This window comes from Phoxinus phoxinus (assembly GCF_949152265.1).
Source record: "Phoxinus phoxinus genome assembly, chromosome: 5".
In the NCBI taxonomy this organism is placed as follows: domain Eukaryota; kingdom Metazoa; phylum Chordata; class Actinopteri; order Cypriniformes; family Leuciscidae; genus Phoxinus; species Phoxinus phoxinus.
In genome coordinates, this window is record NC_136880.1 from 18,843,984 (window position 1) to 18,868,596 (window position 24,613).

A 24,613-nucleotide genomic window follows, 5' to 3' on the forward strand; every position below is an offset into this window, starting at 1 on the left:
ATATATATATAACTGGGCTATATTATCTTTTGTAACTGAGGTATATAATCTTTTTCATAAAGGTGTAAGCCATCAAGATTAGACACAGATGTGAAGACTGTGTAAACAGAGCCTTGTGTGTGTGTGTGTGTGTGAGAAGACTTGCCTTCTTCATTGCAGATGCCTTTGTATTTGACTATGTTTTCATGGTAAAGGTTTCTGATGGTGTTGATTTCTTTTCTCAGGTTGCTGCTCTCATTCTCTGTTTTCAGAGATTTGACGGCCACCATCTCACCTGTCTGATCTCCGTTAGGATCATACTGACACAGTTCCACCGTCCCAAAGTTACCCTGGACAAGATTTATAAAGAACGATATAAACGAATAATGATTCAAGGACACGTTATTTCAAGGGGATTATGAGATTTAGGAGGGAAAATCCTGTGAAATTGGTTTAACTTGGTCCAGATTTCCAATTTTTAAAAGGAATTTATATAGTATTCCTATAAAACAATTCTATAAATTCTATACTATATCAATAAAAAAAATTGGTAACACTTTATTTTACAGTTTCCATGTTACACGTTACATAGAGTTACTATAGTAATAACTATAAATTATGCATAATTACATGCAACTAACTAACCCTAGTAAGTACGCTTAGTTAATAATGAATATTACTCGTTACAGTGTAATTATACGTTTAAGTACAGTACTAAGGACAGGTGTAATATAAGGTGTAACCAAAATGTATTTAAATTAATTTTGTTCTACTGGGGTTATTGGTAATCATAATAGTCCTATTAGGAGCAACAGTGTTAACTAAAACTATTACAAATAATTTCTGTTAATTGAAATAAAGCTGAAATCAAATCAAATATAAATATTAGTTAATATTTAAGAAAATTACTAAAACTAAAATAAATATAAATTAAAGCTTAACAAAAATGTTTGGGGGAAAAACATGACTAAAATAAAAACAAAATATAAAAATGAAAGCAAAATTCTAAATAACAAATACTATAATATTACACAGTGGTGGACCGTCAGGGCCAGCAAGGCCTTCTCTGCTGGCCTTAACACTATCAGAATCACTGGCTTGCATTGTAATATATTTTTCCTGTGAATGTGTATTATTAAATTATTCCCAATAGTCTATTCTCTTAATTTCATAGTTTTTTTCTTGGTCGCGCTGCTTCCAGTAGTGTATGTTTATGTTAGAGCTTTTATCCAATCATATTTCAGTCATCATGTGTTGCCACGATAAAATAAATCTGCCTTAGGCCTTCAGAATCATCCGTGCAGGCGCCTGTAGCTTAAAATGAATGGCAATGTAACGGTGCTCTTTAACCAATCAGATACTCAATCAGATTTAATCAACCAATCAGATTTCGAGATGGCGACACTGGGGCCATCTAGCAGGCTTAGAATAACGTCGGCCTTTTCACGTCCTTTGATTGGATGGTCAGAACCCGTTACTACTAGTCAGCGCAAACCGGCATCTGTACAATATAAAAATAATAAATATTAATGTAGCGATTAAATACCGCTTTTTTTTTTTTATTTTACTAACCACAATGGCTGACAGAGAAGAAGACATTAATTTGGTCGCAGATTTACTTGCAAAGCCATTTTCAAGACGGACTTTTCAAGAAAAGCGGGACATCATAAGGAAAGGTCGGCCGACCCCGAAGCTAGCTAGCCTGTCCCAGCCGGGGAAAGGGTTCACCCGCCACTTTCATTGCAATAACTACGAGCGGTACCCTTGGCTCACAGCCTCCGAGGAACACTGTAAATTGTATTGCTGGGAATGCATGTTATTTGCAGTCGATCGACTTGGTGTTTGGAGCCACACTGGGTTTGCAAACTTGAGTTGTCTAACCAAAGCAGCAGCGAGACACCAAACCACGGCCGGACACTTACAAGCAATGGTGCTTTTAAAAACTTTTGGGGAAACACGAGTGGATCTACAGCTCAATGAACAGGTGCGCAGGGAAACGGAGCTCCACAACGAAAAGGTGAAGAAAAACAGGGAAATATTGAAAAGACTGATTGATTGTGTCATATTTTTGGGTAAACAAGAACTTTCGTTTCGGGGACACGATGAAAGCGCTGGATCCACAAATAGAGGCAACTATATGGAGCTTCTTTCTTTTCTCGCTGAAAACAACACCGACTTACATTACCACCTGTCCACGAACAAAGTGTTTTGTGGGACGTCAGGCAAAATACAAAACGACCTGATTAATGCCATTGCTGAAGTGATGGGAGAAGAGATTAAAAGGGAGATTAAAAAAGCACCCTTTGTCGCTGTTATGGTGGACGAGACGTCTGACGTGAGTAATGCAGCGCAGCTCGCACTGGTCCTGCGTTATGTGACGGACACGGGTGTCAAGGAGCGCTTTGTCAGATTTGAAGATGTCACTAGTGGCAAGCGAGCCGATGACATTGCTGCTCTAATAGTCAGTTTCTTGGAAGAAAGCGAATGCCTAGATAAAGTTGTGGCACAGTGTTTTGATGGCGCACCGGTCATGTCATCTGGTCTAAATGGGGTGCAGGCTAAAGTCAAGGAGAGGGCACCTATGGCCTTATTCATACACTGCTATGCACATCGACTGAATTTAGTACTGACTCAAGGTGCCTCAAAGCTTAAGGAATGCAAGATCTTTTTTGCCCACTTAAATGGCCTAGCTGCATTTTTCTCCAGATCCCCTAAGCGCACGCAACTACTGGACGAAATTTGCCAGCGGCGTCTTCCTCGTGTGGCACCAACACGCTGGCAATACACATCAAGATTGGTCAGTACAGTTTTTGAGAAGAGAGATGCCCTAAAGGAGCTGTTCCACTACATACTGGAACATCATGATGAGTATGACGAGGACTCTGTGCGATGTGCTGATGCATTTAATGCACGTCTGGATGATTTTGAGTTTTGTTTTTTGCTTCACACATTTAATGGAATTTTTGAGTATTCAGATGTGCTTTTTGCAATACTACAGAGCAAAACATTGGATGTACAATTCTGTCTGACAAGGGTGAATGAGTTTTGTGACACCATTGAGCGAGAGAGGGGCCAATTTGGTCAGATCTATGAAGCCACTGCGCGCGTCGCAGGCGCTCCAAGCGCACGGAGAGGCCCAGCACAAGGAGACCTTCGTGCACACTACCACCAACTTCACAGCACTGTTCTTGACAACATTCTTTGCCAGATACGGAATAGATTTCAAGACCACGAAAAATTAATGTTTCTCTCCCTCCTCGACCCCCAGCAGTTTCAGACATACCGAAAAAAATTCCCGCATGCAGCCTTCACCAGCTTGACACAGAGTCACGGACCACTGTTCGATCTGTCCCGGCTAAAGACAGAACTGACTGTAATGTATGCCATGACAGACTTTGAAGGCAAAAGTCCAGCTGATCTCCTTCATTTCCTTCAGCAGAAAAATCTGTGTGAGAGCATGGGGCAGCTACACACATTGGCATGTTTGGCGCTGACTGTCCCTGTGTCCACTGCTTCTGTCGAGCGGACATTCTCAGCCCTGAAGAGAATTAAAACGTATGCCAGAAATAAGACTGGGCAGACTCGACTTTCAGCATTAGCCTCCATGGCGATAGAAAGAGAATTATTGCTGGAACTGAAACGTACAAATAACCTGTACAACCGAGTAATTGAAGTCTTCTTGAGAAAAGAAAGGAGAATGGATTTTGTGTACAGATAATATTATGCAGTTTATTTAGCCTACATTTGTTTATACACTGAGTCAACCCTGGCTAACCCGGGCCCCGTTTTTTCTGTGCTGAATATTATTTATTTTTTATTGTAAATTTATAAACGGAAAATATTTTTGTTTATTTTCATAAATTATATTATTTTAAACATTTTCATACTATTAAAATCGCGATTTTTATAAATAGATGTGGTTTTAAAATATTTGTTTAATGGAAAATACTTTGTAGCCTATACAGCATACCACCTGAAAGAAATGTATACTTTTGATTGTTCAAAACATTTGGTAAACTTTTTTAAGAACCATTTATGCTTTTGCGTTTTCTTTCCTGTAGAATTTGCACAAAAACACACAATTTGCCTTTAATTAAAAAAATAATAATCCGTGGTTGGAGAACTCAAAAGGTACTAAAAAATGTATGGAAAACCGAGAGCGGATGCTTCTGCTAGAGATGATGTATGTGGCGCTGCAGTGAAAGGAGACGTGTTGAATTTTTGTATGAAGAGCGCGGTTCATTGGAAAGAAGCGCTTTTTAAAGAAGCGGCGCGTTTTTAGACGCGATATGTGAACGGCCCCTAGGGTTTCTTGCTTTAGTAATGGCATTCATTCTCGCTTCATGAGATACCTGTCTGTGATGCAACAGCATGTTGTACTGCGTTTCTGTATAGGCCTAATATTAATGGTTTATATATTCGTGGTGATGGTAGCCTATTAAGAGGTGGATTCATTCGGGTAGGACACCACTGAAGGCCTAGGTGTGAAATGCACGGCCCGCCACTGATATTACATAAATAATACTAAAATTACACAGAATTAAAATGTGTACAAAAAATTCCATGTTCTATAATTCTATATGAAAAAAAAAAAAATCCAAATAAGTACAGACCAAACTCTTTTTTTGACTAAGAGTCCAGTACCTCTCCAAGTTTTCGGATTTTCTTGAGGAATCTCCTCTTGAAATCTGCAGGATCAGTCTCTTGTGGAGGAATCTCCCCTGATATAATGGTAAGATCTATAGAAAAAACATAAAAAGTTAATTAAATGCAGTACGGCAAATACTAACATAATGTATACTTCCAGTTGTATTTTAAAATGTAAATACATTTTTATGTATTTTAAAATGTAAATACATTTTTATGTATTTTAAAATGTACATAAAAACATAACAGTAATGAAAATTAGATTTTTAAAAGAGAGATTTTTAAACTATAATGACAATGCTTTTTTAATAAAAAAATAAAAAATCTTTTGATGCACTTGACCACAAAGGTTTTTTTTTCTTTAAAAAAAAATCTAGAGTAAAAGATCTGTGTTAGTCATAGTATGATATTATGTGACAGATACCCTTCTCTAGCTTCTCTTTGATGCGGCCCAGCTCTCTCGTTATGGCTCTGAAAAACGGTCTCTTCCAGGGGTCATAGTTCATGCACTGGGAGATCAGATCAGCCAGTTCATTGATGCTGGGACTGGGAGTGACCAGAGTACCGCACACCTCATAGAATCGCTCTTTCTGTTCATGTACACACAGATGTTAGATTAAAAATATTATAGTTTAAAAAGCAAAATGACAATACATGGTTTTCAAATACAATAAAACAACAGCTGCTTTATTCAAGTATAAATGTAGAAACGTATTAGAAAGAGTCAAGCACCTCTGAGAGTTTCTTCTCAGACAGAGGCACCTCGCCATTGTAGCAGATCTCCCACAGTGAGGTCCCAAAGCCCCATTTGTCTGCTGCAACGGTCAGTGCTTTGGGGTTACGAACACACTCCGGGGCGATCCAAGGGATCCTTTCAACACACTCTGTCCACACACAGGCACAGTGAGTGTTAGTAGTGCAAAATGGGGGTAATGCGCAACAAACTTCTGTATTCTGTAAAACAGGTCGCACTGCTTCCGGTTTCGGGTATTTTATATGTGCTTCATTATATATAGAGCCGTTTTACTCAAGATACTTTCAGAGCATTGAGCAAAGATGAGTATAACCAATGTCCTTCTACTTTTAGATATTTAAATCGAATAAAACGACAACAATAAAACTAAAGCTATTAGCATATTACCTTAGGGTTAGTTTACCCCAAAATGAAAATTTTGCCATAATTTACTCATCATTGACATGCAAACCCGTAACACTTACGTTCTTCTTCAGAACACAAATAAATACATATATTTTAATGAAACCTGAGAAAATTCTGACTTTCTGACTTACCACTTTTAAGTTTCAAAAAGTTTATACATTTTCATCGAAAAGATCTTCATTTGTGTTTTGAAGATGAACGAAAGTCCTACGGGTTTGGAACGACATGAGGGTGAGTAATTAAAGACAATTTTAGAATTTTGTGTGAACTAACCCTTTAAAAGTCCATAAATATCGCTGTCAGTTCATACTGTCATTAACACTTTCTCTGACAAGCGGATGCAACGAGACCTGCTTTTGTGTTTGTTCATGTGACGTTCTGCATAAAGGCTGTCAGAAACTGTCAATGACACTTAGTCAACACTATTACACTGATTTACCTTTGCCTCACTACAATTACATTACAAAACAGTGAAGTCAAAATATATAAAAAAAATTAAATATTATATTGCTACTATATAAATTATTGTTCTTATTAAAAATTACACTGTAACAATGTTGCTTGCTTGGTTTCTTTTTCTGTCAAGTGACAAATAAAGACCTTTTCTGTGTGTTTTTTTGTTTTTTATTAGGCACACTACCATTAAAAAAAGTTTTAAAACATTTATTCTGGGTGAGTGTGTTACCAGTTCGGCTGAGCACGGAAATGGACACTCCAGGATCACTCAGTTTAATGAAAGGACCGGCCTGTCCTCTTATACCACCCAGCTTCAACAGGATGTTTTTAGCGCAAACATAGCCGTGGACAAGCTTCTTATCCTCCTGAAAGAGAGAAAATAAGGCAGAGTCCATTTTCTGTCCCAAAGATTCCACTAGAGAGTTTTAAATTATGTATTTACAAATTATATTACTATTAAGACCTCTATGAATAAAGCAGGACATCAAATCATCCACTGGGAAATGTAGTTTATAATTATCACATGTTATTATTGTGATCCATTAATAATCATAGTAAATATAATTTACCGGATATATTATTTAGTTATTCAAAAATGCAAGTCATACAGATAATGACTTGAATACACGTTTGATGAACAGGTTTTACATTTCTGAATTAAAATGAATCATTTTTATATTTTTAGTATCTTAAAGTAAAATGTCTAGGTGGTGTAACTGTCCAGTGATTGCAATAAAGAAGAAAAAAGTGTCAATAAAAGGCTCAAATGTATTGTCAAACAGTGTGGCATAATCATGCATTATTGTTTCTTTGGGGAAAAAAGTTTTTTTGTAATTATTATTAACCAGGGCTGACCTTAAAAAATACATTTAACACTTCTTCTCTTTTTTTTTAGATGGTTACACCTTAAAAACTAAACCAAAATTACTAACACTAAAACTGAAATGAAAGCTAAATAAAAAAATATTTAAAAAACTAATACAATTGACAAACAAAAGCACACAAGAAAATGAAAAATATCAAGTAAAATGAAAATAAACTGAAAGTACAAAAATAAAGCTAATATAAAATAATGAAATAGCACTGATTGGGAACTAATCTAAACCCAAATGTTTTCCAAAAATTCTATTTTCTATAAATATTTAAGATGTTTACACCTTAAATACATCATTTAGAGTCATTATTGACCCATAACTTTGAAATATTCCACAGAATGTAAACAAGGCCAAGTTCAAACTTAAATTGTGTACCAAATAACTGAGGACGCTGGAAAGCTGCTCCGCGACTTGAAACTTCCAGGAGAGTGTGAGTTCAGGGCGATGGTTTCTCATGAACAGATCCAGAGGGCCGCGCTGAACAAACTCCTCCACCATAATGACTGGCAGAACAACAGCAATGAGACGTGAGATCATCTGCAGTAAAGGCTGACCTATTCCTTTAACTTTCCAAATACAAATGAGTTTTGTTGCATTTTTGCATTTTTTGTACACTTACCGTCCATGCTGTGCATGCATATGCCATACATCAGAACCATGTGTTTATGGGATATCTGTTGCATTACACTGACTGTGTCCAGGAAGTCCTAAGAGAAGTACAGACGTATTTGTGAAAGCAATTGCCCCTTATTTACTCGTGTATCAAAAGATGGGTTGTCACTTACAGAAATGTAATTGTGTCCTGCTCCCAGCACCTTCAGAACCACATCCACGTCCCCATGGTCCAAACCCCCCCCATCATCCTCATTTCTCAACTTCAGCTTCCCAGCATAGATGTTTGTGCGAGTGCCTTGACCCAGGTGCTTCCCCTGTTTAACAAGCATCAGCTTCATAAGACAGACCATTTCTACACGACAGGTAAAAGTGATCTGGTTGTCCCTATTGGAAAACCCAACCTAATCTGCAAAACAATAGCTGATCTGAACTGGTGGACCATCGTAAACCTGCTTTATCCAGCTTCAAGACTGCAAAATGTTCTTAATCAGTATTTTTGTCTTGTTTTCCAGTAGAAAAATAAACATCCTTACAACTAGATAAATTGACTTGATATGTGAAATAAAACTTGCTTTTAGAGAACACATTTTAAATGTATTTTCAGGTTTTAAACATACATCACACTAGCTTAAATTAAGTCTTATTATTTTACACAAATTCGTGTAAAATGTAGTTTTTTTCAAGAAAATGTTTAAGTGTGTTAAGATTGTTAAGACAAAAACACAGAATAAAGTCACCATGAAATTAAAATGGGAAAATAATATTTTTATGGAATATTGCAGTATTTATTATTAATTAGCCTATTTATCCATGCACATTTTTTATTATTAATGTGCACTCATAATATTTAATCAAAATACCTCCCCCTCACTCTTGCATCTCTTCTGATGGAGCGGGACAACCTGTCATTCATATGACATCAGAACAATATCAAATGATCCAATCAACTCCTGATGGACAAAATCAAGTCCCGCCCTACATGTTTCTCTCAGATATACATCACAATCAGAGAAGAAAAAAAGACTATCGCAACTTCCATTTCATGCCAACTTCAAGAAAATATATATACACCGGTAGCTGGTTAGGCCAGATGATGGATGTTTTGCTGCGGGTTTTTTTTGTTTTTTGTTTTTTTAGCACTGCAACATAATGGCAATTTAAAACCAACTACTATATTTACAAACAACAGCTGCCCGCTTTGGTCAGATCACACCATATCTTCTCACTATAAGAACATTTGTTTGCTTTCTAGTAAACAGATTTAACTTTATTCATATCATGTACATAAACACAGTTTTGATGTCCAACCTGGGTCATGTCCTCTTTGAAGATCCTATGGAAGATGTTTAATGAAGAGTGTTGTAACGGTGAATCTTTTCTGGTCATCAGGACGAGGTTGGATTGCTCTGTAAAGCAGCGAATGGAAGATTATTCACGTCTCTGCAATATTTTAAGGCACAAGGATGATTTTAGTCACCCTGTTACGAATAGTTACTTCATTCTCAGAAGAAAACCCAAGACTACAATCGAGGCGTTTCTGGGAGTTCAGAAACAGTGCTTATTGATATAAAGAATAACTTTCTTTGACTTAGTAACTTTGCAGGCCTTTTTCATGCTCTAACAGCAACATTACACACTAAAGAGAGTTGAACATGTAAAAACATGTATAAAGCCCTCATTAAATTCTTTCGTTAAGAAGACAAACATTATAAACCTCTGGCTATCTACTTCTGAGGTATCACTGATGGGGGGGGGCTCCAGTACCTTTTGGTTGGGGTGGACAGCCACGCTCAAGTTTTAAGCTGGTTTGGTCTGTCGAGAGATACTGGGAAGACAGGTGGTCCGTCAGCTCTCTCAGAGTGGGTTTCACAATACCTGTCCCAGTCAGGAGGTAGCCCTCTGTCCTCACTTCAATCTGGAAGTTCTTGACGCCAAAACAATCATTCTAAAAGAAAAGGGTCAGTTTTGTCCTTTCAACTACAGTTCAATATCTTATTTTCATATATAAGGTATGTTTCTTAAAGACCAATTCACACTGCGCAAGACCAACGGCGACAGTCACCCGATTATAGCACGTCACTTCTCAGGATTTCCAGACAGACAAACGCTGACTCAGCGTGTTCAATTGCCGAAAACAAGCTCCGACAGACAGCGACAGGGGTAACACACTGACCCGACAAAACCTGTCGCAGTGCCGTCTGTCGGTGCAGTGTGAATTGGCCTTTATTCTACATTTACTTGACATACACAACTTTTACTGAAACCTCTTTTTCAACCAGCAGCATGTACAGTAACACTGTATACCTCTTTGCATATGACAGTCAGGAAAATATTATCGTAGTCATGAGTACTCCGACGCAGCAGGTACAAGCCCTCCTCATTACCTTCGTGCTTGAGTTTATGGATGGCATATTCAGTGCTGAGGGGTACAAATAAGATACCATTACATCTGCTGTCTAAAGACATTCTTCTCTGTCATTTGATTATTGATTACATCTGTAGATGCTGATGAACATGCTGAGCAATTTAATAAGAGCTATAGATTCAGAGCAGCGCCATGACAGGTATGAAAGCGGGGCTGTGAGGCATAGACTAACTGTGTTTTCAATGGCGTCCGCTGTATAAAGCTCTTAGATCACTTATTTTCCACAGCTCATATTGTCTGGAGTTTTTTGTCTACTGAAATGTCTTAGAAATACTTTTTTTCTTCAGCAGAACAATCCCAAAACACATTCAATAACGGTAAAACCTGTTAGAAATGTAAAGAGATGAATGTCTATCCCTCACAGCCTTGCTTTCATTCCCATTAAAAATCAAAGATGGTGCTGCTGTGAATAAGGTCTATGGAATGTTATATGAAATATGGTGTAGGAGCCATATAATGGGAAAGTCATGTGACCAAATGATAATGGGTGTGTCATTAATTAAGTGGGGTTAAAACACCTGTTGTGTGTGTGTGTGTGTGTTTGGATGGAAGAATGGGGGTGAGTGCTGGAGCACATATTTTGTTGACCGTGCAAACCTGAACAAAATAAAACAACATGCAAGCTTCAAAGAAAGACGCGTCACATAAGTTATTCCTCCACTCAGCTCCTTAGCGGTCTTTGGATTGTTTTTATGTGCCGCTACATGTTAGTCAACAAAATATGTGCTCCAGCACTCACCCCCATTCTTCCATCCAAACACACACACACACAACAGGTGTTTTAACCCCACTTAATTAATGACACACCCATTATCATTTGGTCACATGACTTTCCCATTATATGGCTCCTACATATGGTTTGTTTATGTTTATGTTATGTTAAATTAAATGAAAGTTGAATTATGACACTACTATTGAAATGTTTGAGGTCAGTAACATTTTTTAATTGTTTTTTTAAAGTCTCTTATGCTCACCAGAGATTTATTTGTTCGAACAGTACAAACAGTAATATTGTGAACGGTTTTCTGTTTTAAAATATATTAAAGTGTAATTTATTCCTGTGGATTTTCAGCATGGTTTTAGCCTTCAGTGCCTTGTGATCCTTCAGAAATCATTCTAATAGGATGATTTGGTGCTCAAGAAACATTTCTTAATAGTATCAAAGTTGAAAACGTCTCGGGTTACGAATGTTGAAGCCGTATGGCTAACAAAAGTCTTCTATGGAACTGATTTGGAGTCACAGTTCCCCGCCCTAGAAATACGCACCAACGGTCGTTGTGACTTTTCCCTAGGGCCAGAAATCCTGGCTAAACCTGGTATTCAAAGAATACCTTAAAGGGAATATTGCCAAGGATATAAATATACCCTGCCAGTCGCCACAGGGGACACACCCCTGACAAATGGAGGTCTCATGAGCGGGGCCGGTTCTAGGCATGGGTGGGCTGAGCCCAAGCAAACGTCTGCCTTGCCCACGCAATCAGAATTTAGGAACAGATAGTATTAATCTGTTTTTATGATGATTTGTGCATTGATAAAAAGCAATCTGGATTCTGTGTTGAAAGGTTTAATGGAGGGCTGTAGAATGCCCCAAACAATCACAAAAAATAACACCAGAAACTTTCAGTAGCCTATATTTCCCTGAAAGTAATGGCGCGTCACACGCTTCAAATCTGTAGCAGAAAAGCAGAGGCTGACAAAAACGTGAAAACGGGCAGAAATGTTTGCGTAGGCTACCATCAAGGCGACCACTGTTCTACTTCATGCTCATCCTAAGTGACCAATGGTAGCTAACAGCTAAGGCTAGCTACAACCATTGTAAAACCTGTAATGTGATTTGGTCTCTAGGCTCCAGAACTCTCAAGAGTCCAACAGGAGGGGTTCACCCAAAGCTAACAGACCACTTCCTGTTGGAGTCCAGAGACCAGAAGAGCTATAAGCCTTCCTTGACCACAGGACAGTGTATGGGGGCTAGGCAAACGTGCTAGCCGCATCATATAAGTGCTCAATTGAGTCTCCAGCAACAAACCGAGCTCTCTCTCATAGGGAGTTGGGAATCCTACTATTAAGGATTCCACTTACATTCAACCATGAAAACATTGCCATCAAGGGGAGCCAGCTGAGTGCTAGCTGCGACCACTCGGAAACAATGTTTTCTTAGGATCTAAAAAACGCCCAACACTCCCGAAGGTGTCTTACGCAAAGAATGGTTCGCAACCTGGGAAGAAAACCCTCAGGGGGAGGGTGTGCTTCAGTCAAACCTGAGAAAAAATGTACTCTCTAGACTCCAACGCTCAAGAAGATGCTTGCAACTAGGAAGGGTTCGCAACTAGGGCAAAATTTTTTTTATTCCTGCCATGTTCCAGAGATTTCCACCAAAGAGCACTGCTATTGTGAGGCAGATCTAAAAAATAACAACTGCTTTCACTCTCTCTGTATCTAACTCCACAGATTTAGGCCTCACACATCAGTAATAGAATCCTTTGCTCCGCCCACACCTCCGTGATCGAACCCACCTGCCGCTATGGCGACCACGGGACCCGAATGGCGGGGTGCAGGCGCTCTATTCTCATCCCTTGAGAGAGTATAAACAACAAAGGAGGTTATCACAGCGACCCGCACCATAAAGAGGTAAAATCAACTGAAGATTTTTCCGATTAAATGCGTGACTTTATCACTAATCAAGAATCACGCATAGAACAGTCACAAACACATCACTGCGAGTAAATTGGACTCCCTCGAGAGCCGAACGAGCTCGTGCAAACACTAACTACTATCCCTCAGGTGAGAACAAATAAGTAAATAAGCTTCTTACCGGTCTCTTTCAGTCAGTCTCGCGAATGCATCACAAAGTGCACCTCACAATGAGCGCATTGAGTTCCCAGGAGAATCGCTCTGGTACGGAGGCACATATTTCCTGAAACGCTTGGCTGAGTGATCGTCTTTCTGACATGTACATAAACAAACGGACCTGAAGACAAGGAAAGGATGACGTGCACTACAGGCGCCCTATTTATACTCTGGTCGCACCAGTAGTGACGTCATAGGCTGTCGCCGGCCAATGTTATTGTCGTGTTTTGACACATGCTTCAGACACCTGTCATTCTGGAGGAATTCCCCATTAGTGTCCTAGGACGCAGTGCGAGGTCCCATTCGAAAGGGAATGGTTGTGCTGCTTAATATTTTTGAAGAAACTGTGATATATTTTTGCAGGGTTCTTAGATAAAAAGAACAGCGTTTATATCAAACATAAAGCTTTGTTAACACTACAAATACTGTTTATAGATAAATATTAATGACCCCAAACTTTCAAAATTCTGTTGAACAAATTCAGGTTTAAATAAGCAAAAATGCAAATTTGAGAGCTACAGAGGAGGGAAAGTTTATTGGTGAATACTGAATAAAATTTTGGTCTGTTCCTCAAAAAAAGCTATTTTTCGGATTCAAAACCCTGATTACTTTCTGACTTCATTAAATGGAAAAAACAACAACTGTGAATATTCCTATTTTTGTGTTTCACAAAAGAAAAAAAGTCATACGGGTTTGAGTTAACAACTTGAGTTAATTTTTATTTTTTGGGTGAACTATTTCTTTAAACACGATGAGTGAATGTACTAACTTGATTGGACCATGGCAGCCCTCTCGTAAGTTAGTTTCCAATGAGACAGGAGCAATATCCCTGCAGAGGAAATGATGTGCATCTACTGTGAGCCTAAAGTATCCATCTACAAGACTGGCAAAGGACAGCGCCTCCTCGGGGGACGCCAACGTCAGCTCCTGGAGAAAATCAAGAAAATAAACAAAAAAGGGTTTATGAAGTTATGACCTATCCTAAATGAACCAAACCTGACAGATTACAGATCTCACAGTGAGCCTCACCATGCTTTTGTCATCTTGTTTGTGGATGGTAACCACGCAGGATTTGATGACAAGATGCGTTATCTCATTAAAGTCTGAAAAGAGTGTCCATCTATCCTCTCCTGGATCATATGATGCTTCTTTACTCAGTTTCTTACTGTCTCTCTTTGATTTATGTCTCTTCTCATTGGTACACAGATCTGAACAGGTCTTGGAAACAAATATTTGACATTTGAAATTGTCAAAAGGGAAACTTATTGTCAAAAGAGATATTGCAACTAAGCCCTAAACCAGTGTTAGTGTTAAACGTCAGCACATACACAGTAAATTCAGTTGTTATTGTTTTATTATATTATATTATTATGTGGATATTATTTGTACAACGGCCTTCTTACCACAGAGGGGACTTTACACCAGTGAATGCCAGATGTGCCAGACACCAGGATTTTGTGGTCACCACCAGCAGCACAGCTGTTGGTGAGCATTTGCTCATTGTCATATATGATAAGGGAAAAGGGTTCAAACACCTCCTGGCCGAAGTGTTTAGTTAGAGTCTCTAAAGTCGACATGTATTTAACCTTCAGGTCATGCGTACTGATCTGGTTGCCTTCCACAGTATTCCTGTTGAATTCCTCAAGGAACACTTTAAAGACGTTGGAGATGCGTAGACGTGTGAGAAAGTTCCTGTGACGTATGGACTGGTATAGGACCAAGGGAATGTAATTTTTGTACCTGACAACGATAAAAATGTAACATTGAAAGATACAGATACACTTTAATAGTTATAAACACATTTATTTATATTTTTGAAATGTACTTTTAAACGTATTTCAGACTTAAAAGAAAGAGAAATAAAAAGCTCTTACTCATATTCACTGACAGGCATATCGTTTTTAATGGAATGATGGGAGATGGCCATCACGGCCATACCCAAACACTCATTTTCTATCTGCTGGACGTCACTCTCATCACGAGCGCTACGCAGCGGTGCCAGACCACTCTGGAAGTCAATCTGACTCTGTCAAACACAAACACACATTAAAATGAGCAGCCACAACTTTCTTGAACAACCCGTCCTTTAACATTTTCCAGTGTTTTAGTCACCGTACCTGTGCGTAAAAGTACGTTAGTGAAGCTACATCCAGCACAGCTGCGGACGTAGACCCCTTCCCTTGTTTAAGAGAGTGTCTGCACACGGCAGGAGATGTCTTACTGTTCCCATGCCAGTTCGTGAAATAAAACCTGCCCCAAAAATGTGGTTATAATGTAAATAGGGAAAAGTTCAAATATCTGTACAGTGTTTCCCATGAATTGCCTATACTCTGACAGCCTGCGATAGCATTTGGGAACGCAACGGGGCACCTCATGCATTGTTTTCATAAAAATTATGACATACGCTAGATATAAAAAAGAAGTTATGAGATAAAAAGTTGCAATTATGACATTCTAGTCATAAGTATGACATACTATAGCATAGTTATGAGATTAAAAGTCAAAATTATGACCCAAACATTATGAAAAGTCGAAATTATGAAGAAATTAAGGCTCTAGATAAATGTTAAGTTATGTCATTTACATTTATTTTACAGTGCATTTGTTTTACAGTCCTGTACCAAACTGGGAAGGAAAACTAGATGAGAAAAGACTAAGAACAGGAATACCTCATGCGATAGAAAAGCTTAAGTCTGGTGTTCTCATCAATATTGAAGGAGTAATTGGGGGGATACCAGAGCTTGCTATTTTCATCATACAGGGCAAACAAACTGTGACACAGAGGAGATATACCTGTAATAATGAGACAACAGTGAGTTTGTCTTATTTCTCTGTCGTAATACAATGTTCATGTTGTACAAAGGCTGAAAAACGTACCCAACTTCTTAGCAGCTTCAATACACAGATTCTCTGCATTGAAACTACCTGAGAGATGAATAATCTGGTGTGTCTCTGGCAGGTAAAAATTGATCTCGAGCCCCTGTAATATCACCGAGGCCATGACTGACTTCTTCTGCTCAGCACTATATTAATGAAGTGCTGGGCATTTTCTATACCTAAAAATGACAGAACACTTTAGTAAAATGGATATTCTGTCGTGTATATATTATATATAAAACAACATTTCCTCTTTAAAATACAATAGAGCATGTCTTTACGAACACCTGGAGTCTTTACAGGCAGTTTAATGGAAACTGAAAGTTTGAGGAAACGCTCAATTCACGACTAACACACTTCTATCTGGTTTCTGAATGTCGTCGGCATGTCTGGAATATTACAGCAAAGTTTGTTTAACTTATACATGATATGTAAGTAGATTTTACATTACCGTCTAGTGCGAAACAAGATCATCAGATTCTCAGAAAGCGATTCACTTCCGAGGAAACTGATGACGGGATTCTTTCTGATAAACTACGTGACCAACGCGGTGATCCTGATTGGCTGCTTGACGCTTCCCTCACTTGACGTCACTTTATTTGTCACACTGTAACACAGAGATCATGATTTGGTTTATTGTTTGTTTGGTCTATTATTTAGTTTTATTTTTACTCACTTTTTTGCATTTTATATTTTTGTATCCTTAACCCTGGCATTTTTTTTTTTTTTTTTTTTTTTTTTTGTTCCTGTTCTGTATTGTTGTTCAAGCAATAAAAAAAAATAAAAAAACAGATCATGATTTGGTCTATGAACCCCTTAAGGCAAAGCCTTTACGTAATTTTCCAGGGAAAAAAACCCTCTTTGTAGTTCAAATAATTTCATAGAAATGCGTTCAAATAATTTCCACATGGCATTATTCTCGGATCTTTTCATTTTGTTTGGTTTAACTTTTTCTTCTTACATTTTTTTGTTTCAGTTTCCCCCCAATATATAGGCCTACTAAATACTATGCATTTTAGACCTTCATTTATTTTAACATTAATAATTATAATATTTATTATTATTATTATTATTAGACAGCCATACAGATGAGAATAGATAGATAGATAGATAGATAGATAGATAGATAGATAGATAGATAGATAGATAGATAGATAGATAGATAGATAGATAGATAGATAGATAGATAGATAGATATACTATTATTATAAGTGTTGTTATTGTTGTTGTTGTTGTTGTTGTAGGCCTACTTGTTTTTCTGAAAAGCTTAAGATCAGTGGATTCTCATCTCGCAGATTTTAAAAGGCTCTGCTCCTTTAAGGGTGGATCAGTAGTTGAAGAGGAAATAGGAAGTCAGTCCATAACATTTAGCACAAAGATCTAAAAACAAAAGGCGTTTGCGAGTGATGGCAGGAATAAAAGGTAAAGTTAAACCGTAACTCTTGATATGATCACAAAACCACACCGATCATTTTACGAGTGCATCTTTCGATCGCCAACTAAAAAGTCTTGTGAACTCGGTTGAGTTTAAACTACCGATTGTTACATTAATCTTTGCATCAAAGTTTATAATCTCAAATGGTGTCGATTGATTAAGTAAAGTCTATTAGGTGTCATGTTTCTATAGGGTGAAGTTGTCAACTAGGGTGAAGTTTTACGTAGGTTTACTTTTACTTTTACTTTAGTAACTTACTTTTACTGTTGTGCTCCAGTCTTTTTTCGATTCAGTAATTAACCAATGAAAAGGAACTTAAGAAATGATCTTATACATTAAACAAATTACAGAATGTATTTATTTACAATCTATTTACTTAAAGTACGTCATATCTGCAGTTGCGAGCTATTGCCGCAAGGTGGCAACAAATACACGTAATGTTTCATTATTCAAAGCCTTGGCCTTGACTTATCCTTTTTTATTCCTTTCAGCTCTTGTTGCGTTGTCCTTCAGTGGTGCACTTGGACTGACCCTTCTCCTTTTGGGATGTGCACTGCAAAGTTTTGGGTAGGTCCATGTGTTTGCCATCTGTAAGGATTTTCACTTGACTGAAGTGCAGAAATTCAAGATACTGTAACTTGTGCTTCTTTCCTCACAGACAGTACTGGCCCATGTTTGTCCTGATCTTCTACATCCTGTCACCTTTACCGAATTTGATTGCCAAGAGGCATGCAGATGACACAGAGTCAAGCAATGCATGCAGGGAGCTTGCATACTTCTTAACCACTGGAATCGTGGTGTCAGCCTACGGTCTCCCCATTGTGCTAGCAAGAACAACTGTGGTGAGTACACAATATATGCATCTTTTTTTTTTATTCTAAACATTTTGACAGGGTTGGTGATATGGAGCCTATACATATAGAGTAAATACATATCCATGTCACATATAACCTAATAAAATAACACACACAACTAAATAATTATATTTTTAGGACCATTATGTTATTTAGTATTTATTTAGCCAGTTCGTTCTGGGTCTTGAATCTGATCAGGGTTCAGCGCTCCTATTCCCGCCGAGAACAGCTTTGTCTCGGCCAGTCCTTTGGGAATTTGCCATAGTTCATTTTGGGTATTTCTATTATGTTCTATAACTAGCACTGAACTGTTTGCTTGTTTATTTTCTATTGTACAAACTTCTAATACTTTTATAATGACTAATATTGTTTACTTCTATATTATTTTTATAAATATTATTTTATAGAAATAATATGCTGTATTTGGTATTGAGAAAGGGTCCATTGGTGATTGTGATTTCGACCACTTTGCACCATTAGATGTCTTTATGAGTCCGTTTTACATTGAAAGGAAGTTAAGGAACGGAAACAAGGTTGCAAATAACAAGATGGCAAGACAACAAATCTTATGAAGCTCCTGTACAGTGTGTGGCGGTATGCACCTAAAAGTTGTTTGCAATCCGCCATTAATCAAGAGAAGAAGAAATCTGATGAAGCACCTGACAGTGCACAGAATAAACTTAATAGCAGAAAGTCTTCAACTGCAAGAAGAACTGGAGTCATCTTTGCAGCCAACACTGACTCAAAAATAAACTCAATAGTTTATTAAAGCTACACACTGTGTAGGAATTACTCCCATCTAGCGGTGAAATTGTATATGACTACCAATTGAATATTACTTTCTAGCCCCTCCCATTGCCGTATTATTTAAAATCTGCCGGCAGTCGCGAGTAATCTCCCGCTCGCACTCGTCACGGTGCCACTGAGTGTAAAAACGCGAAAGGCGGAGCTTGAATTTCCAGGTATGTCCCTCTTTGGCTAATGTATTTTCAGGATGGAAGCGCAACATGGCTTCCGCCATTCGAGCAGCTCACCCGTATGTATTATAAAAGGCAGATTCTACGCTTACAAGAATACTTGATTAGTTGGTAGAAGTAATTATACATTAATGAGCACTTATAATTTTGAAAGAACAAAGTGTTTTTTGCTAAGAATCAACTTAAAAAATTACACAGTGTAGCTTTAATAAACAATGTAGCTTTGTAGCTTTGTCTCCTTGCTATTTTTTTTCCAGACACATTGATAATGATTAGGTTACTTTTGCCAGTGCTTTTGCGGCAAGCTTGTTGCGTGCGCCTGAGCGCTAGGCATATATCCCACCCCCCAGTGGCCTTTATGAGTCTAAAAAAAGTAAACAAACTGAAATCTTGTTAAAACAGATTTCATAAAATTGGTATAGATAAAAGTATATCATACAGGAACCGGTATCGATTTCGAACTATTTTTATACCCAGCCCTAGTATGGACATAGTTGGGGGACTTTGTTAACAGTTCGTGAGTAGTACTGAGACTGGGCAACCATCAGTCGATAAGAGCTATTTGTCAGGGGGTGTACGAGTGCGCCACGGTGCTCTGCCCTCTCAGTAGCCCTCCGGTTCACACTGGTGGTTATAGTCAGGCGACTTGATGTTCGACTATCTCCACAGGACACCCAATCCTGGGTAGAGCGCTTCCCTGGGAAGTAGAAGTTCAGCAGAAGTTCTTCGGTTTAGGGCTGTGAAACGATTAATCGCATCCAAAATAAAAGTTTGTGTTTACGTAATATATGTGTGTGTACTGTGTATAATAATTTTAGATATATAAATACCATGCATGTATATATTTAAGAAAAATGTGTTATTGATATATAATATCATATAAATTATATATAAATATATACAGTATGAGTATATACATGCAAATATTTCTTAAATGTATACATGCATGTGTGTGTATTTATATATACAAAAAAATTATGCACTGCGTACTGACAAACGTGCACACGGCGACCCAAGTTCAAGTCTCTGCAGAGATTGAGCTAAGAACGTAACCGCAGGCTATCTAGTTTTTGGTCATGGGTGTGCTATATGGTAATGCTTTGTCTACAGCTTAGCTTATTGCGCAGTTTACAGTCAGAGTGAGCAGGCATTAGTTCAGTATGGTGTAGTGGGTATTTGGTTCCCATTGTGTCAACTCCATGATGCAGTGTAGAATTCCACTTCGAAAGGGATCGTCTCGGGTTATGACTGTAATTATGGTTTAAGTACACAATCTTGTACCTTTGTCTTTTTGTCCAAGTTTTTTGCTTCAAATTAAAGATTTTTTTTAGTGTTGTGATTCACCTCGCAGCATGTTTGAGCTTCTGCAAGAACCAATGAGGTTCATTCTCGTGTGACGCAGAACGTTTGATGAATATTTATTTGTGAATAAAAGCCTAAATTCAATCTGTTCATCATATAAAGGATCATGACTCTTCAGAAAATTTGGACCAAACCGCCCAAATCACCTTAATTAGTTTTACGATCTCTTAATGAACTTTTTTGGACGCGTCAAAGTGGTAGTTGCATATGCTGTCAATGGAGGGACAGAAATCTCATATTTCATCACAAATATCAATTTGTGTTCGGAAGATTAACGAAAGTCTTGCGGGTACATGAGAGTGAGTAATTAATGACAGAATTTTCATTTTGGGGTGAACTATCCCTTTAATGGTTTTAAAAATATTCTTCTGTTCAATAAGTTATTTCCTTGCTCGTTCATATAATAATATATCTGATTTTGTACAAGAGGGAAAAAACTCCAAATATGCCTGTGGAGGCACAAATAAATAAAAAAATTCAGATTGCATTTAGTGCTCACATGTCCTCAAAATGATTTAAAAGCATACACAGGCAGAATATGCTTTCTAAAACAGCGAATGGGTTTTACCAGGTAGTACACTGAATGAAATGTGTCACCATGAATGAAACTAATGTCTCTCTTCCCCTGCAGATCAAGTGGGGCGCCTGTGGCCTGGTAATGGGAGGCAATAGTGTCATTTTTCTGACCATTCTGGGTTTCTTCCTGACGTTCGGGCGCGGAGACGACTTCAGCTGGGAACAGTGGTAAAACCCACCAGGAGGAAGTACATCACTACACTATAAATTATGAAATTATGAAATATGAACCCAGGCCGTCTCCATTGCTTTGTTTAACTCTCGGTCACGTCTGCTCTGCTCTGTTACTCTGCGTCTGCCTTTTCATTTGCATACATCTCAGCCTATGCATGACTCTGTATATGCAATGATTTGCTTCATAAAAACTTAAATATGAAGTTGCATTTATAGAAAGTAGTCCAGCACAACGTAAAGGCTGAATCTCTCAAAACCTGTAATATACGGTTTGAGTCATATTTCACTCAAATCAAAAGCACAACAAAAAAAAAGTCAATAGTATTTGCTTAATTTAAACTCTTTTAAGGACCATTTAAGATTTTATATTAAGTTTAACGTTTTTCCCCCACCCCCTCATTAACGTACTTGTTTCCTTAAACATAATGGGAAAAAAATTCATTATTTAAAATAAATGTATACTTCGTGGTAGTAATGTTTGAAGTGCCTTTATACATAAAAGTGCATATATCTATATTATATATATTTGAGATGAATTATGAAAATATATATTTTTTGTGTCCACACAATGATCTAGAAGTAATTTATGCAAGCCAATAAAACCATTATTAAGATTTATTAAGAAATATGGGGGGGTTTTTTGCATCTTAAATTGTTAGTACTTAACTATCTTGATTCAATTATTAATGATGATCCTTTGCTCTACCAGTTATGAAGCGTAATTAATGGACTAACAATGCCACAATCACCTTAGAGTAACAGAAGCACTGTAACCATGGCAGTCAATTGAGTGTTTTTGCTGTTGCCTTTGTTTTTTGTGTGTGTTTTTTTTTTGTTTTTTTTGCAATGCCTAATGTCAATTATGGATTGGACCCATTAAGCTTTAACCTTCTTGAACTTGTAAATGTTTACATCCGTTTACCAAAGCTGACATTTTCCTTCTGTTCTGTTCTGTTTCTTTATTCCTTATTTACATCCACAAGTTTGTAGAAAAAGGAAGAAAATGTGTGCAGAATGCAATCATAAACGGCCTTCCATTGATTATAGAATGTTCTTTTGTTTATTACAGTTAGCCTTTTTATTAAAACGGCATGATGCATGCCATTCCACAAACATTTTCTTATAACTGACATAATCCCACATCAAAGCTTATGAAACACTATGACATGATTGTTATGTAATTCAATATAGGCTATGTTTGCAATATTTGAGATCCAATTTCACCTGAGAGGCATGGTGTTCAGGTTCACACTACTGGTGTCATTAATATTTTATATAGGATTATGGATCATAAGATTTTCATTTTCCGTTGTTTAAAATCTTTCTGTTTTGAGGTTAGACTCTCAATTTTCATTGAATCACATGTTTTTGATATACATTTGTGACCTTTGATTCTGTTTAGCACTTTCAAGCAGTATCCATTTGAACATATGAATTAAATACACTTGATTTCTCTGTTTTTTGTTGTCATCATTTTGTCTTTTTTAGTAACCAAATACCATTTCAGTAACCAATATACATACATGGCATAACTGTTTATGTTTAAAATGACTCTTGAGAATGTGCATATAGTCTTCATATAGACTTATAGTCAATGACTTCTGTCAATGTCAGGTGTGTAATAAAAGTGGCAAGCTACTTGCAGAGCAGAGGACGGGTGTTCAAAGGTTGTGACTACTACAGTGTATAAGGACTGTTTTAAAGACGTCCACATAGAAATATAACATGTACGTGAGTGACAGCACAATGACAGATCTAGATGTACATCATACTCTTACATCTAGCTTAATTTCCCAATGTTTGCTGCAGATACTGGATGCCAGTGGAGAGAAGAAAGATGTTACATGCTAGATGGATAACAAATGATTTCATATATGGAGGTGGCAACTATTGTAGGAGTTTGAGCAGAGAAAAGCTGAGAAATCCCTTGAGGCTTCAGTAGGATTGGTATGAAAAATAATGACTTTTTCTGGATTGTTGCACCTGAACATGTCTTTTTTTTTTTTTTGGTAAAGTGAAAATTTTAGGCTATGGAGGTCTTGGTCTGCAGAATCTCCGTGCTTATTATAAACGTAGTAAGTGGTCTCCTGCTAATGTCTTCATGAGTGTTTTTGGTCATTTGGGCCGTATTTGATTAAAAAGAATCTGCCTCCATTTTAGGTTTAAGATCCTCCTTTTTCAAAGATGATACATTTTTCAGGTACTGTACTGTATGTTACAATGAAAGCCTAATTTTCTTAATATTGATATTGATTTCTAGTAAAAACAATTAAACATCCTTACAAACAAGATACATTTATTTGAGAAGCAAGATTGTGTACTTGGACTTAAATTAAGATTTACTTAAATAATGACATTTTGGCCAAAACAAATACTATTTGTCTTGTGTGTGTGTGTATTTATATATATTTACATTTAAAAAGAATATATATCTAATATAAATAAGTCATTTTGTCCTCACATAACTTTGGCATCTTTGAACATAACTGTACTACGGAGCCCCTAAAAGGACATGGTGGTGGGGGAAAAAATTAGCTGGGACAAAAAAATAAGTCAATGCTTTTGTGCGCCCCCTTTGCATTCGCTCACAAACCTATCCAGTTCTTTGCTGGGGAACGCAGAGGTTTTTGCGAGGGAACCCAAAGTTTCTCAGGGGAATGCAAAACTTTTGCCAGAGAATGCAAAAGCATTGAAATATTTGTTTTTCCTCCCATCTCATATTTTTTACATCACAATATCCCTGTAGGGGCTCCATCATACTTGCCAACCTTGAGACCTCAGAATTAGGGAGATATTCGGAGGGGAGGGGAGGGAAGGGGAGGGGGTGTTGAGCAATGTTAGTTGGGGGGGGGGGGGGGGGGTGTAAGCAATGTTAGTTGCTTACATTAACTAAATGAGCCTACAATAGCAGACATAAGCCCTTGAAATAAAAAAAATGGCCATGTTTTATAAAAAGGTTGACAAAACTAAATAAAAACATAGAAATTATGTAAGATAACGTTAATTTAGTTGTAGATTACGTTCTCATATCCATTTTTTTTTTTCTAATGTCACAAGGAATAATCTGTTTTACTGCTTTGCACGATTCTTTTGTAGTGTAGTTTTGGTGTAGCCTACTAAAGTGTACTAAATTAAACATTCACGAGTGTACCTGACTTCTTCTCACCGCTGATTCCTGATGGTTTAGACAATTACACCGAGTCGCACCCTGTCTTTTCAAAGAATAGTACACCGGCGAGCGCGAAGTATAAATGCCTCGTGGGGAGGCGCGCGCGCAGCGGAGGCTCGCAAAAAACCCATAGACGGCTCTGACAGCGCATAGACTGCTTCTTTGTCCGTTCTGATTGCCGCGCTT

The 24,613-nt window shown here is 37.6% G+C and overlaps 3 protein-coding genes across 3 annotated transcripts in view; 2 read left to right on the forward strand and 1 right to left on the reverse strand.

The window, feature by feature from the left end:
* The window catches only part of LOC306998276 (uncharacterized protein), a gene marked incomplete at its 3' end in the record, with an annotated part of 7,446 nt that extends 7,095 nt beyond the window's left edge, over window positions 1-351 (forward strand). Inside the window, exon 7 of the mRNA XM_079612207.1 lies at window positions 225-351. Coding sequence (XP_079468333.1) covers window positions 225-259 — 35 coding nt within the window. The remainder of the gene's footprint in view (window positions 1-224) is intronic.
* Window positions 1-16,450, reverse strand: part of LOC306998274 (tyrosine-protein kinase JAK1-like) — an 18,908-nt gene extending 2,458 nt beyond the window's left edge. Inside the window, exons 1-19 of the mRNA XM_079612201.1 lie at window positions 16,332-16,450; window positions 15,881-16,059; window positions 15,673-15,796; window positions 15,121-15,253; window positions 14,878-15,029; window positions 14,407-14,743; window positions 14,033-14,221; window positions 13,773-13,930; window positions 10,036-10,150; window positions 9,496-9,676; window positions 9,040-9,137; window positions 7,902-8,045; window positions 7,736-7,823; window positions 7,492-7,619; window positions 6,471-6,606; window positions 5,359-5,510; window positions 5,051-5,216; window positions 4,624-4,718; window positions 146-329 (exon numbers count right to left, since the gene is read on the reverse strand). Of these exons, the coding sequence (XP_079468327.1) occupies window positions 146-329; window positions 4,624-4,718; window positions 5,051-5,216; window positions 5,359-5,510; window positions 6,471-6,606; window positions 7,492-7,619; window positions 7,736-7,823; window positions 7,902-8,045; window positions 9,040-9,137; window positions 9,496-9,676; window positions 10,036-10,150; window positions 13,773-13,930; window positions 14,033-14,221; window positions 14,407-14,743; window positions 14,878-15,029; window positions 15,121-15,253; window positions 15,673-15,796; window positions 15,881-16,004 (2,704 nt within the window). The 5' untranslated portion in view covers window positions 16,005-16,059; window positions 16,332-16,450. The remainder of the gene's footprint in view (window positions 1-145; window positions 330-4,623; window positions 4,719-5,050; window positions 5,217-5,358; window positions 5,511-6,470; window positions 6,607-7,491; window positions 7,620-7,735; window positions 7,824-7,901; window positions 8,046-9,039; window positions 9,138-9,495; window positions 9,677-10,035; window positions 10,151-13,772; window positions 13,931-14,032; window positions 14,222-14,406; window positions 14,744-14,877; window positions 15,030-15,120; window positions 15,254-15,672; window positions 15,797-15,880; window positions 16,060-16,331) is intronic.
* Window positions 16,451-17,146: 696 nt separating this feature from the next.
* On the forward strand, window positions 17,147-22,717 carry leprot (leptin receptor overlapping transcript). Its single transcript, XM_079612052.1, has 4 exons — window positions 17,147-17,302; window positions 17,807-17,882; window positions 17,974-18,157; window positions 21,140-22,717. Exons 1-4 carry the CDS (start codon window positions 17,287-17,289, stop codon window positions 21,254-21,256), a joined length of 393 nt encoding a protein of 130 aa, XP_079468178.1. The 5' UTR covers window positions 17,147-17,286; the 3' UTR covers window positions 21,257-22,717.
* Window positions 22,718-24,613: the final 1,896 nt, after the last annotated feature.